At 40.3% G+C, this 12479-nt stretch overlaps 1 protein-coding gene across 6 annotated transcripts in view; it reads right to left on the reverse strand.

Annotated features, from left to right (window-relative positions):
• RRAGB (Ras related GTP binding B) overlaps positions 1-12479 on the reverse strand; it is a 56932-nt gene that overhangs the window by 8089 nt on the left and 36364 nt on the right. For 5 of the 6 annotated variants that reach the window (XM_045198623.3, XM_024564339.4, XM_045198625.3 and 2 more), the window contains 3 exons: positions 10760-10843; positions 8837-8903; positions 1076-1298 (listed from right to left, as the gene is read on the reverse strand). In XM_045198623.3, the coding sequence (XP_045054558.1) occupies positions 1076-1298; positions 8837-8903; positions 10760-10843 (374 nt within the window). The remainder of the gene's footprint in view (positions 1-1075; positions 1299-8836; positions 8904-10759; positions 10844-12479) is intronic. The other variant, XM_024564340.4, reaches the window with a different exon arrangement.

Consider the following 12479-nt stretch of genomic DNA (forward strand, 5'->3'; position numbering starts at 1 on the left):
CTATTACAAATTGCGACAGGAAATGAAGTGATTTTTGTAAAGGAAACAAAACAAACAACAGCAAGAATCATATCAAAGCACTCACAATCTCAAGCCCCCAGCTACATACAGATTTTCGGCAGTACTAAAATAAAATTAAAACTAAGTGAGGGAGAGAGAAAGGAATAAAGAGATTAGCTACTCAAAGTAGTTTTCAGAATCAAATACAGAACTCTGTCCAGTAGTTTTTAAAAGCCTATAAGCTAACCTAGAAACAAGAAAACATACCCAAACACTGGAACACTGGAGGCAATACCATAACTAGTTATAGGAAAAAAGTATTCCTGACCACAGCTATTACCAAAAAAATCCTTTAGTTAAGTAAAGGGTATCCTTAGACTCCTAGGCTCCAACCCACAGAGGAACTAACTGTATTCTTCTATATCACCAGTATATTCTAAAACTGTTTCCCTCATGCTTATTCCTTAGAAACAGGACCCTCTCTTTCAGCGTAGACTTTAAAATCCAATCCTCTTATTTTATATTGGGCAAACTAAAGTTAGACTACTTTGAGACTTGCCAGTCTTGCTGGGAGAGTTTGTCCTTTCTACTGTGTCCCTTCTGCTTCTGGTTTAAATTTATGTATACTAGCTCCCACTCTAGGAAAGATCAGTATACCATATCGGTGCAGTGATAAGGGACTTGGCATTGTGCCCACCTCAGTGTAACTGGCACTTGAACTGATGCAGATAGTTTCCAAAGTTAACATAATGAAGCTGTGGTATTTCTTCATCTAGCCTTGACAGTAACTTCCTGCCCGGAAGGACAGTAACGCAGGGGCAGTTAACATACTTAGTGATATTACGTGGTCAGGTTCCTTACCTAATCTTAAAATGATCTTTTAAATAAATACCATCTTTCCCTTACCATGGACAATTTGTTTATGAGTGTTTAAAAAAAGACAAATGACAGAACTTTAGTTTGAAAGCTTATGTGGAGATTTTTTCCCTGAAAAACGAGACAAATGTACCTATACCTCCACGCAAGTTTACAAAGCATGTCCCCTGTTTGCTGCGGCACCCGTCCTGTATCATACCAGGTCCCGTTGATCCTCCTGTACCAGATCCATTTTGTGCACCAAGCAAAAGATTTTGGCATCTGGAGAATTCTGCAGAATGGCCTCCAGGCATGACTGATAATAGTGCATGTCCTTTTCCAGTTCGCGGCTCTCCACATCAAAGACGTAAATCAGAACCTCCACATTTCGGAAGATGTTGTCTCGTTGGCTAGTGAAGTAATTTTCCATGAAGTTGTCCTGTCTAAGTAAGGAACAAAAATCTGGGTAGTAAGCAAGTTCTCAGTTTAGTCACTTGTACTTACGATCTGTCCTATGTGAAAGATAATTTCAAGGCTTCAAATTAAAGGGCAAATAAATAGCAAATTGGTCTGGCCACAACTCCCTACTTCTTGAGCCCCACCACGCACCACCTTAAGCCTCTCCCCTTGCGTTCCAAACATACTTTGACCGGCCCTCAGTTCTCATAGCCCCAGGTCTATCCACCAAGGGCCTTTACACATGCTATTCATTGTGTCTCATGGGTCACTACTTCCACATCTCATTAACTCCGACTGATCCCTTTAGAGTTCAGTGAAAACCATGCTTACTCACAGAGACCATTCCTGACCTCCCATACGAATAAATCTGGTCATCACAGGCCCTTATACCAAAACACTGTTCTTTTTAATGTTTACAAGTGTGACATTACATGTTTGCATGAGTTTTTTAATTAATGGCATTCATTTCCCTAAACAGAAAGTTCCATGATGGCAAGGAATGTGTCTGTTACTGTCTGCTATTGTTTCCTAGCTTTTAGCAAAGAGTCTGCCATAGAATAGGTGTCCAGTTACTATTTACTGATGAATAACTAGTCAAAAGATCCAAGATGCTGGTGGTAGAGTAGGTGGACGCTACACTAACCACCTCCCAGGACCAAACTGGAATTACAACTAAATTATAGAAAAATCATCCTGAATAACCAACTGAACACCAGCTGGAGAGAATCCTCATAACCAAGGACTTATAGAAGAAATACCACCACCACCACAAGACTGGCAGGAAGTGAGGAGGCGCGAGAGGACTGGCTGGGCTCCCATGGGTGGCAGTAGAAGTTCCACAGGGACATTTCAGTAGCCGGCGGGGGGGGGGGGGTCCCCCTGAGAGGTATGTGGTCTAAACCCCAAGTTGGTCTCCCCAGCCTATAGCACCAGAACCAGAAAGGTGCCCAGCTAACACCCAGCTGTGAAGAGCACCAGGGTTTCTGTCCGCCAGGGAGAGATGGCTGAAGACTCCAAGAGACTCTTAAAGGGCCAATGCACAAGATTTCATCTTCAGCCACCTACCCTGGGTCCTGGCAAAGGGAGGGCAGAGTGGACTAGAGACACATGAGGAGATTCTGGGGTTGGTGTGTCTGGGGAGAGAACTGAACGAACAGCTGCCATGATCCCTGTGCTGAGTCATTCCCCAAACTGCAGAATCCACCTGTTAGGGCAAAGCACTCCACTGCCAGCAGCATCAGTCTGAGGAGAAGCAATAGCCCCACCCACAGGAATCCCTCTTGCCCTGCCCTGTGGATCTTAAGCTCTACTGCTAAGTACAGCTGGAGGCTATTTCAGACACCAAGCCTAACAGAAAGCCTGCAGGTGGAGGCAGGCCTTTGGGGAGCTCTGAGACTTTAGCTGACCCTACCCCAGGCCCAGTGCCAGTAAAAGCCAGCCTTGGTTCTTTATGCACACATCCAGGCCTATGAGAGGGAGCAACAAGCTGTGAATCACTGATAGTTCCAAACAGGTTGACAGAGCCAGTCACAGGCAGTGTCTGACATAAGCTGCACCAGAGTCTGCAGATCTACCAAATACATTGAAACAAACACAAAGAGGCAGCCATAATGGGAAGACAAAAGAAACAGGCCACAAATGAAAGAACAAGCAAATTCTCCAGAAGAACTAAATGAAAAGGAGGCAAGCAATTTATCAGATACAGAGTTTAGAGTAATGATTATAAGGATACTCAACAGCATGAAAAAAGACTTCGAAATCATAAAAAAAAAGGCCAGTCAGAAATAAAGAACACAATACCTGAACTAAGTAATATACTGAAAGGAATGAATAGTACGTTACAAGAAGCAGAGGATCCAGTTAGTGATTTGGAAGACATAGTAAAAGAAAAAACACTGAAGCAGAGTATCAAAAAGAAAAAAAGAAAACTTTTTAGCCCTGGCTGGTGTGGCTCAGTGGACTGAGCCCTGGACTGCAAAACAAAGGTCATGGTTCGATTCCCAGTCAGGGCACATGCCTGGGTTGCAGGCCAGGTCCCCAGTGGTAGGGGCACGTGAGAGGCAACCACACATTGATGTTTCTCTCTTTTTCTCCTTCCCTTCCTCTCCCTCTAAAAATAAATAAATAAATAAATGCTTAAAAAAAAAAAACCAACAAACAAAATCCCTGGACCAGATGGCTTCATATGAATTTTATCAAACATTCTGAGAAGAACCAACACTTTTCCTCCTCAAACTATCTCAAAAAATTCAAGATGAGGGAATGATGATTAGTGAGGCTTACTTTTCAAGACCAGCATTATTCTAATTCCAAAACCAGATAACGGCATTACAAAGAAAGATAATTATGGGCCAATATCCCTGATGAACATAGAGGCTCAAATCCTCTACAACATATTAGCAAATCAAATACAGCCATACATCATGATCGAGGGGGATTTATTCTGAGAATGCAGGGTTGGTACACCATTCGCAAATCAATAAATGTGCTAAACCACACAATCAAAATGAAGAATAAAAACCACATGACCATATCAATAGATGCAGAAAAAGCATTTGATAAAATCTAATACCCATTTATAATAAAAATTCTCAGCAAAGTGGGAGTAGTGGGAACATACCTAAACATAATAAAGGCCATATATGACAAACCCACTGACAGCTTCATTAAGCGTCCCCCTAAGATCGGGAACAACATAGGTGTCCACTTTCACTTCTCTTATTCAACATAGCACTGGAAGTCCTAGCCAAAGTCATCAGACAAGAAGAAATACAAGGCATCCAAATTGGAAAGGAAAAAGTAAAACTGCCTTTATTTGCAGATGACATGATACATAGAGAACCCCAAAGATTCCACCAAGGAATCACTAAAACTGATAAATGAATTCAGCAAAGTAGCAGGATACAAAATTAATATCTAGAAATCAGTTGCATTTTTATATGCCAATAATGAACTATAAGAAAGGGGAGTTTAAGAAAACAACCCTAATCACAATTGCTTCAAAAAGAATAATATATCTAGGAATAAACCTAACCAAGAATGTAAAAACCTGTACTTGGAAAATTATAACACACTGAAGAAAAAATTAAAGAAGACACGAATAAGTGGAAGCACATACTGTGTTTACTGACAGGAAGAATTAACACCATTAAAATGTCCATACTACCCAAAGCAATCTGGAGATTCCACGCACTTCCTATCAAGATTCCGATGACATATTTCATTAGAACTAGACCAAGTATTTCAAAAATTCGTATGGAACCACAAAAGGCCCTGAATAGCAACAGTGACCCCGAGAAAGAACAAGTTGGAGGGCTCACACTACCTAATATCAAACTATACTTAAGGTTATAATAACCAAAACAGTATTGTACTGGCATAAAAACAGACAAAAAGATCAATGGAACAGAAGATAGCCCAGAAATAAACCCACACCTTTCTAGTCAACTAATATTTAACAGAGGAAGCAAACACATATAACAGGTTAAAGAGAGTTTATTCAATAAATGGTTGGGGACTTCCGACCAAGATAGAGGTATAGGCAGAGACACACTACACCTCCTCGCACAACCAGAAGGACAACAACAAATTTAAAACCAAGTAACAACCAGAACTGACAAAAAATTGAACTGTATGGAAGTCCCACAACCAAGGAGTTAAAGACGACACATTCATCCAGACTGGTAGAAGGGGTGAAGACAGGCAGCCACGCAGAGAGGACTAGTGGCAAGGACGCAGGTGGCAGACCAGGTGGTCCCACATTTGCATGCAAATAAACCGGGAGGAACAACTGGGGAATGAGACAGAACGCGCCACCCAAGGTTCCAGTGCCGGTAAATAAGGCCTCAAAACCTGTGACTGAAAAAACCTGTGGGGGCTGAGACAGTGGGAGAAACTCCCAGCCTCACAGGAGAGTTCACTGGAGAGACCCACAGAGTCCTAGAATGTACACAAACCCACCCACCCGGGAATCAGCACCAGAAGGGCCCAATTTGCTTGTAGGTAGCAGCAGAAGTGACTGAAAGCCTGCAGAGAGCTGAGCAAGCGGCATTGTTCCCTCTTGGACCCCTCCCCCACATACGGCCTCATCGAAGCAACCTGGGTTGCCCCACCCTAGTGAACACCTAAGGCTCCACCCCTTACTATGTAACAGGTGCGCTGAAACAAAAAACTATGGCCCAAATAAAAGAACAGATCAAAGCTCCAGAAAAAACACAACTAAGTGATGAATCAGGATGCTCACAGAATTGGTATGGTCACATAAGAGAGGAATAAGTGAAGGCTATGCAAAGTGAAATAAAGGAAAATGTACAGGGAACCAACAGTGAAGGGAAAGAAACCAAGACTCAAATCAACAGTTTGGAGTAGAAGGAAGAAATAAACATTCAACCAAAACAGAATGAAGAAACGAGAATTCAAAAAATAAGGAGGGGCTCAGAAACCTCCATGACAACTTTAAACGTTCCAACATCCGAATCATAGGGGTGCCAGAAGGAGAAAAGGAAGAGCAAGAAATTGAAAACTTATTTGAAAAAATAATGAAGAACTTCCCCAATCTGGCAAAGGAAATAGACTTCCAGGAGGTCCAGGAAGCTCAGACTCCCAAAGAAGTTGGACCCAAGAAGCACACGCCAAGGTACATCATCATTAAGTTACCCAAGATTAAAGAGAAGGAGAGAATCTGAAAAGTAGCAAGAGAAAGGGAAAAGAGTTACCTACAAAGGAGTTCCCATAAGACTATCAGCTGATTTCTCAAAAGAAACCTTGCAGGCAATAAGGGTCTGGAAAGAAATATGCAAAGTCGTGAAAGGCAAGGACCCACATCCAAGATTGCTCTATCCAGCAAAGCTTTCATTTAGAATGGAAGGGCAGATAAAGTGCTTCCCAGATAAGGTCAAGTTAAAGGAGTTCATCATGACCAAGCCCTCATGATGTGAAATGTTAAAGGGACTTATCTAAGAAGAAGAAGATCACAACTATGAACAGTAAAATGACAACAAACTCACAACTATCAACAAATAAACCTAAAAAAAAAAAAACAGAAAAAACCAAAAACAAACTAAGCAAACAACTAGAACAGAACAAAAATCATAAAAATGGATATCACATGGAGGATTATCAGTAGGGAGTGGGAGGGGGAAGAATGGGGCAAAAAGGTACAGGGAATAAGAAGCATAAATGGTAGGTACAAAATAGGGGGAGGTTAAGAGTAGTATAGGAAATGGAGAACCCAAAGAACTTATATGTACGACCCATGAACATGACCTAAGGTGGTGGAATGGTGGTGGGAGGGGGTGCAGGGTGGATGGGAATAAAGGGAAGAAAAAATGGGATAACTGTAATAGCACAATCAGTAAAATATACCTTTAAAAAAAGAATAAATTCAAAGTGAATTAAAGACTTAAACATTAGATTTGAAACAATAAAATTCCTAGAAGAAGACATTGGCAGTAAAATATCAGCCATTGCTTGTAGCAATATTTTTTCTGATATATCTTCTCAGGCAAGGGAAACAAAAGGAAAAAAACCAAACGGGACTACATCAAACTCAGAAATTTTTGTGTGGCAAAGGAAATCATCAACAAAATAAAAAGATAACCCACTGAATGGTAGAACATACTCACTGATACATCCGGTAAGCAGTTAATCAATACCAAAACCACATACAATCCAATTAAAAATGGGCTGAACAGACGCTTCTCCAAAGAGGACATACAAATAGCCAAGAGACATATGAAAAGATACTCAACATGACCAAGCATCAGAGAGATGCAAATTAAAATCACAATGACATATCACCTCACACCCGTCAGAATGGCTTTCATCAATAAATCAACAAACAACTAGCGCGGGTAAGGGTGCTGGGAAAGGGGAACTCTTTTGCACTGTTGGTGGGAATACAGACTGGTGCAGCCACTGTGGAAAGCAGTATGGAATTTCCTCAGAAAACTAAAAATGGAACTGCCTTTTGACCCAGTGATCCCACTTCTGGGAATTTACCCAAAGAAACCTGAAACGCTAGTCAAAAGAACTTAAGGGCTGCTATGTTCATCACAGCATTATTTACAATTGCCACGGTATGGAAGCAGCCCAAGTGTCCATCAGCAGATGAGTGGATAAAACAACTATGGGACATGTATACAATGGAATACTACTGAGTCACAAAAAAGAAGTTTTACCTTTTGTGAAGTATGGATGGACCTGGAGAACATTATGCTAAGTGAAATAAGCCAGTGAGAGAAAGACAAATACCATAGGATTTCACTCATATGTAGAACCTAATGAACAATCTGAACTAACAAGCAAAATAGAGACAGACTCATAAATAGAGAGCAGGCAGACACCTCTGGCAGGGTAGGTGAGGGAGTGTATGGATCAAGGAAAAAGGACTCATGGACATGGACAACAGTGTGCTGACTGCGAGGAGCGAGGGTGGTATAAGGGGGATAAATGGTAATGGAAATAAGTACAGTAAGAAAATGACTAAAGAATTTGAAAAAATAAAACAAAATTTAAAAAAGAAAACTATAGTTGTACCTCTACAGGAGCTTCAGCTACAGTCCTTAATTAAGGTTTAAATAAAACATTGGTTGTTCAGGCCATCAGAAACAATAACTAGTCAAATACTCTAAATTATATGAAAATGACTCCAAGGTAACTTTTTAGCAGAATGTTGCCCTTTGTCATTTAAGCTGTGTGCCACTTCCCAAGAAGTTCTCAATGACCAGATGTGTAGCAAAAACTAGAATTTTTTATTTGAAAAAATCATGAACCTAGTTTCTAGACGTGAGATTATGTTTCTCCTAAGGTCACACAGTCATTTAATAACAGCACGGTATTTTTCCGCAGGTGACAGATACCTTGCTGTTATTAAATGGCTGTGTGACCTTAGGAGATACATAATGTCACCGGACCTCAGCTGCCTGATGTGTAAAAATGACATTAACATCTTATTGCCTAATAGTAATGGAGTTGGACTAATTTTGACACAGATTACAAAACTGGAAGCAATAATCATGAGGAAGGATTTGTATGGAGAAATCTGCTAGCATGTTAAGTGATGCATCTCCCAATAATAAGTCATTATCTTTTGGAATATTTCGCTATTTTTTCTTAACAAATACTCACTCAGCAGCAACTACTCCATGGCAGGCTCAATACTGGGAGCTGGGAAACACTGAGCTAACAATATCTATTTTGTGAAGGACTTGGCTATGCTTTTTATATATATATATTACCTTACTGAATCATCGGAACGACCCTGTAAGTTGACGTCATCATTACCCCTACTGTACAGATGAGGAAACTGTGGCTCAGAGAGTTTAAACGATCAAGTTAACACAGCAAACAGGGCTGAGATGTAGTCAGAGATCTTTACGTAATAAATGCCAATTCTAAAGAAATTCTTATCCAATGTATTATTATGAGTTATAGTTACTCTAGTGTATGCTCCATGCTGAGTGTACTAGCTGTCGAGATCCCTGCCAGCAGCCTCACAAACTAGTAACCGGATGGTACTTACCCACCACAGTCCCACAGGTTCAACACCAGGTTTCCCAGAAATCGAACATGGGAATGTTCTACATCAACTGGAAGATAAATATGACAAATCTAGTAATTGTAGCATGCGCAGTGAAGTTCAAAAATAAGCAAAGCACTAACCCCCAGAATTGAGAAGGACCAAAGTGGAGTGAAATGCTCAAAGCCACAAGAAGGTGATTTTCAGCTTAGTAGCATGGTTTAGTGGCAAGGCAGGCGCCCAAACTACCCTCAGCTATAGAACTGGCTTTTGTGTAAGTCATTTTACTTTTTAGTAGTTTAGTGCTTAGAGCAGAAACAACCTCCAATTATACTACTAATGTTAAAACTTCAACATATAAGACAGAAATGTATACCATTTAATAGCTTTTCCCTGACCTACCTGCCCCTACCAATGCCCTCCACACACACACACAAAATATTTAAAAACAAAAAATACAAAAAAATGATATAACCATATTTACTCCCCCTATTATATTCCTTATTTTGCTACTGACCCAGCCAATTTCACATTCAATTCATTGCTATTCCTGTGTCATCCCTCTCAATTCCACTCCTTGTTTTACAACCTGCCACTAACATTAAGGAAGGCCTTTCTCTTCTCAAGCCCACACACGGACAACAGCTCATAATTATCTTCCACCAGGAAGCCTGTACCCACTTTATTTCATCCTATAGGCTACTGCTAGGTTCATCTTCTTAACACCACTTTGAACATGTCACTCCCCGATCAAAAAACTTTCAGTGGATCCTCTATGTCTATAGGGGGGCATTCAAGGTCCTTCAGAATTTGGCTTCCAATCTACCTTTATATTCCCCCATGATGCACATTAATAATGTCTTTCGCTCCAGTCCAATTTGGTTTATTCGTAGTCCTCCCAAACCCCACTACCTCCCCAACCCCCAATATACCTTCCAACAGGGGTCGCAAACTTGCTGATATGGGCCAGGCCAGTAAGTGTAGGAGAGCAAAGCTAATCATTTATGAAGAGTAAACATTCACCCAAGGGGACGATGGAGTGGGTGGCAGTTACTCAGCTCTAGCTTATTTGCCATGCAGGAACACGGGTTCAGAATTAACAGATCTTTGAGTTTTCAATAGTAGTGGGAAATTCAGACTTTTATGGAAGTTTTTACATATTTATATCTAATTCCAATTTTTCTAAAACACTGTACAGGCCAAATGAAACACATCTACAGGCCTCAGTGCCTGTTTGCGACCTCTGCCTTACACTTCCCTCCCACTCGCCCTATTCTTTGCCTACTCTGTCCATCTGCCTAGAAAGTCCTCCCCACCTTTCTTAGATTCATCTTTTAAGACCCAACTAAAACCCACCTTCTCTAAAAGCCCTACCTGGCCACCCCCACTTACCGTCATCACTCCCTCTGAATTCATTCAAACAATTATTAAGCATCTACTCTCTGCCAGGCACTATTAGTCACAAGAAGGAATAATAAAAATTCTTATCCTAGAAATTAAGTCTAGCAACTATCACCTTTAAAATTTATGTGATAGTCAATCAGCAACACAGTGGTGTTTCTTCTAGGACTATTTTGAAGTTGTTGCTTAAAGTGACTGCTATCTAACTTTTGTGCAATTTCACATGTTCAAAAACTGGGTCATAAGCAGCAAAGCATTATTTTTAAAATGGGCATTGGAGTCAAACAGTTCTTAGTTCAAATGCCAGCTCTACTCCTCTGTGTGACCTTGGGCAAGTCACTTAACCTCTAAGTATTAGTTTCTTCTTCTATTAAGAAAGCTGGGAGGCATACTACTGACCTCACAGGATTATTGTGCAGATTAAAAGGGTTATCATACATAAAGTGCCTGGCACATAGTAGGTGCTCAAACTACTTCCCTTCTCCCCTTTCCTTCCCCCTCCTTGGAAAAGGAATCATATCTTACATGTCTTTGTATTTCCAACAGAGTCTACGAGAGAGTAGGTGCTCAAACTGCTATTAATTTGAAGACTATGTAAACGGTCTAGTACTAAAAAAAAAATGGAAAGAAGTGCTACTGAGAAAGGGAAAAACAATAACAAAAGTGACAGGATTCAGTGACTGTTTAGATATGGAGCACATGGGATAGACATTGGTTTCTATTCCCATCATCACAGATAACGTGACCAATGGCCCCATTGCCAAATCCAGTGGACTTTTTAGTCCTTATCTTACCTTCTACAGAATGACACTGTTGACTACACTTCTCAAAAAATTCTCTTCTCTCGGCTTCTGATGTCACACCTACAACCTCTCTGGAAGATCCTCCTTCACAGGCTCCTATTCTTCTTTCTGTCCCTTAAATGTTAGAGTTCTTCAGGATTCCGTCTTTGTCCACCTACTCTTTCTCTATGTATTCTCCCAGGCAAGCTAGTCCATTTGTATTATTTTATTTACCATTTGATAACTGATAAATCATAAATATGTATCTCTAATACAGATTTCTCTTCTCCCTTTCTGAATCATATATTGGACATCGTGATTAAACCACAAGTATCCCAAACTCAGTGTACCCAAATATAAGTCATCATCTTTCCATTCTTCCCACAAAATCTATTCCTCTTTCAGTATTCTCCATCTTAGTGAATTTAACCAGCTGTCTAAGCTGAAACCTTAGCTTCATTCTTGAGTCCACTCTTTTACCCCACCATTCTCCCCAAACCTATCAGCAGGTCCTGTTGACTGTATCTCTTAAATACATCCCAAATCCACTGGCATATCTATGACCACCACCCTAACCCACGTTAACACTCCATGATCTCTTACCTGGTCTATTAAAATAGTTTCCTAACTTGTTAACCTGTTTCTACCTTGGCCTACCCCCAAACTATCCTCCATATTACAGATATAGTGATCTCTCCCAGATGCACATTTTTATTCCAGTTTTTTTTTAAAGAAAAAAAATATCTCTGTATATGTATGATTGTATATGCTTAGGGGAAAAAAAGGCCAGAGGGTAGCTTCAAACTACTAATGATGGTTGTCCCTAGGAAGTAGGCCTGAGAATGAGGAAAGGAATACTTTCTATATTTCTTTGATGTTTGAATTTTTCACAAGTCTCTTGTCATTAAAGTTGAAAATCAAAAATAATACAATGTGACCATATGACTTTTCTGTTTGAAATACTCTAGGGGCAGCCCTCTATACTCTCAGTTCAAACCACCTGACCTGGCTTATAAGGCACCTTATGATCTAACCCCGACTTTCTGTCTCCCTCTTTAGTCTCCTGTCTCCTATACCGCCCTCTGGCTCTCTCAGTCTTCTTGTCCTGCTGTTATAAGAGCAACTAAAAAGAATCAAGAACAGAGCTTTGGGAAATCACATACACTTATGGGGCAGAAAGAAGAAAATATTCTTTAAAAAGGGGGAGGGATGTTTAAAGATAAAGGAAGAAAACCAGGATAATAAAAGCATTAAATAAAAGCCAAGGGAACAGAGAATTTTGAGAAGGTAAGAAATCTCAGAGCCGTCAACAGTGTTTTAGACTAAAATACTTCATAATCATTTTTTATTAACAAGTTTACTCTTCTAACAACACATTTTAACAGCCCCCTAATAAATTCATTATACCACCACTCTGCATCCTTGCTTCAAATTTCAAAACAAAGTAGGCTCTAAGTTTAACA

Source organism: Desmodus rotundus, chromosome X (genome assembly GCF_022682495.2).
Source record: "Desmodus rotundus isolate HL8 chromosome X, HLdesRot8A.1, whole genome shotgun sequence".
Taxonomy (NCBI): domain Eukaryota; kingdom Metazoa; phylum Chordata; class Mammalia; order Chiroptera; family Phyllostomidae; genus Desmodus; species Desmodus rotundus.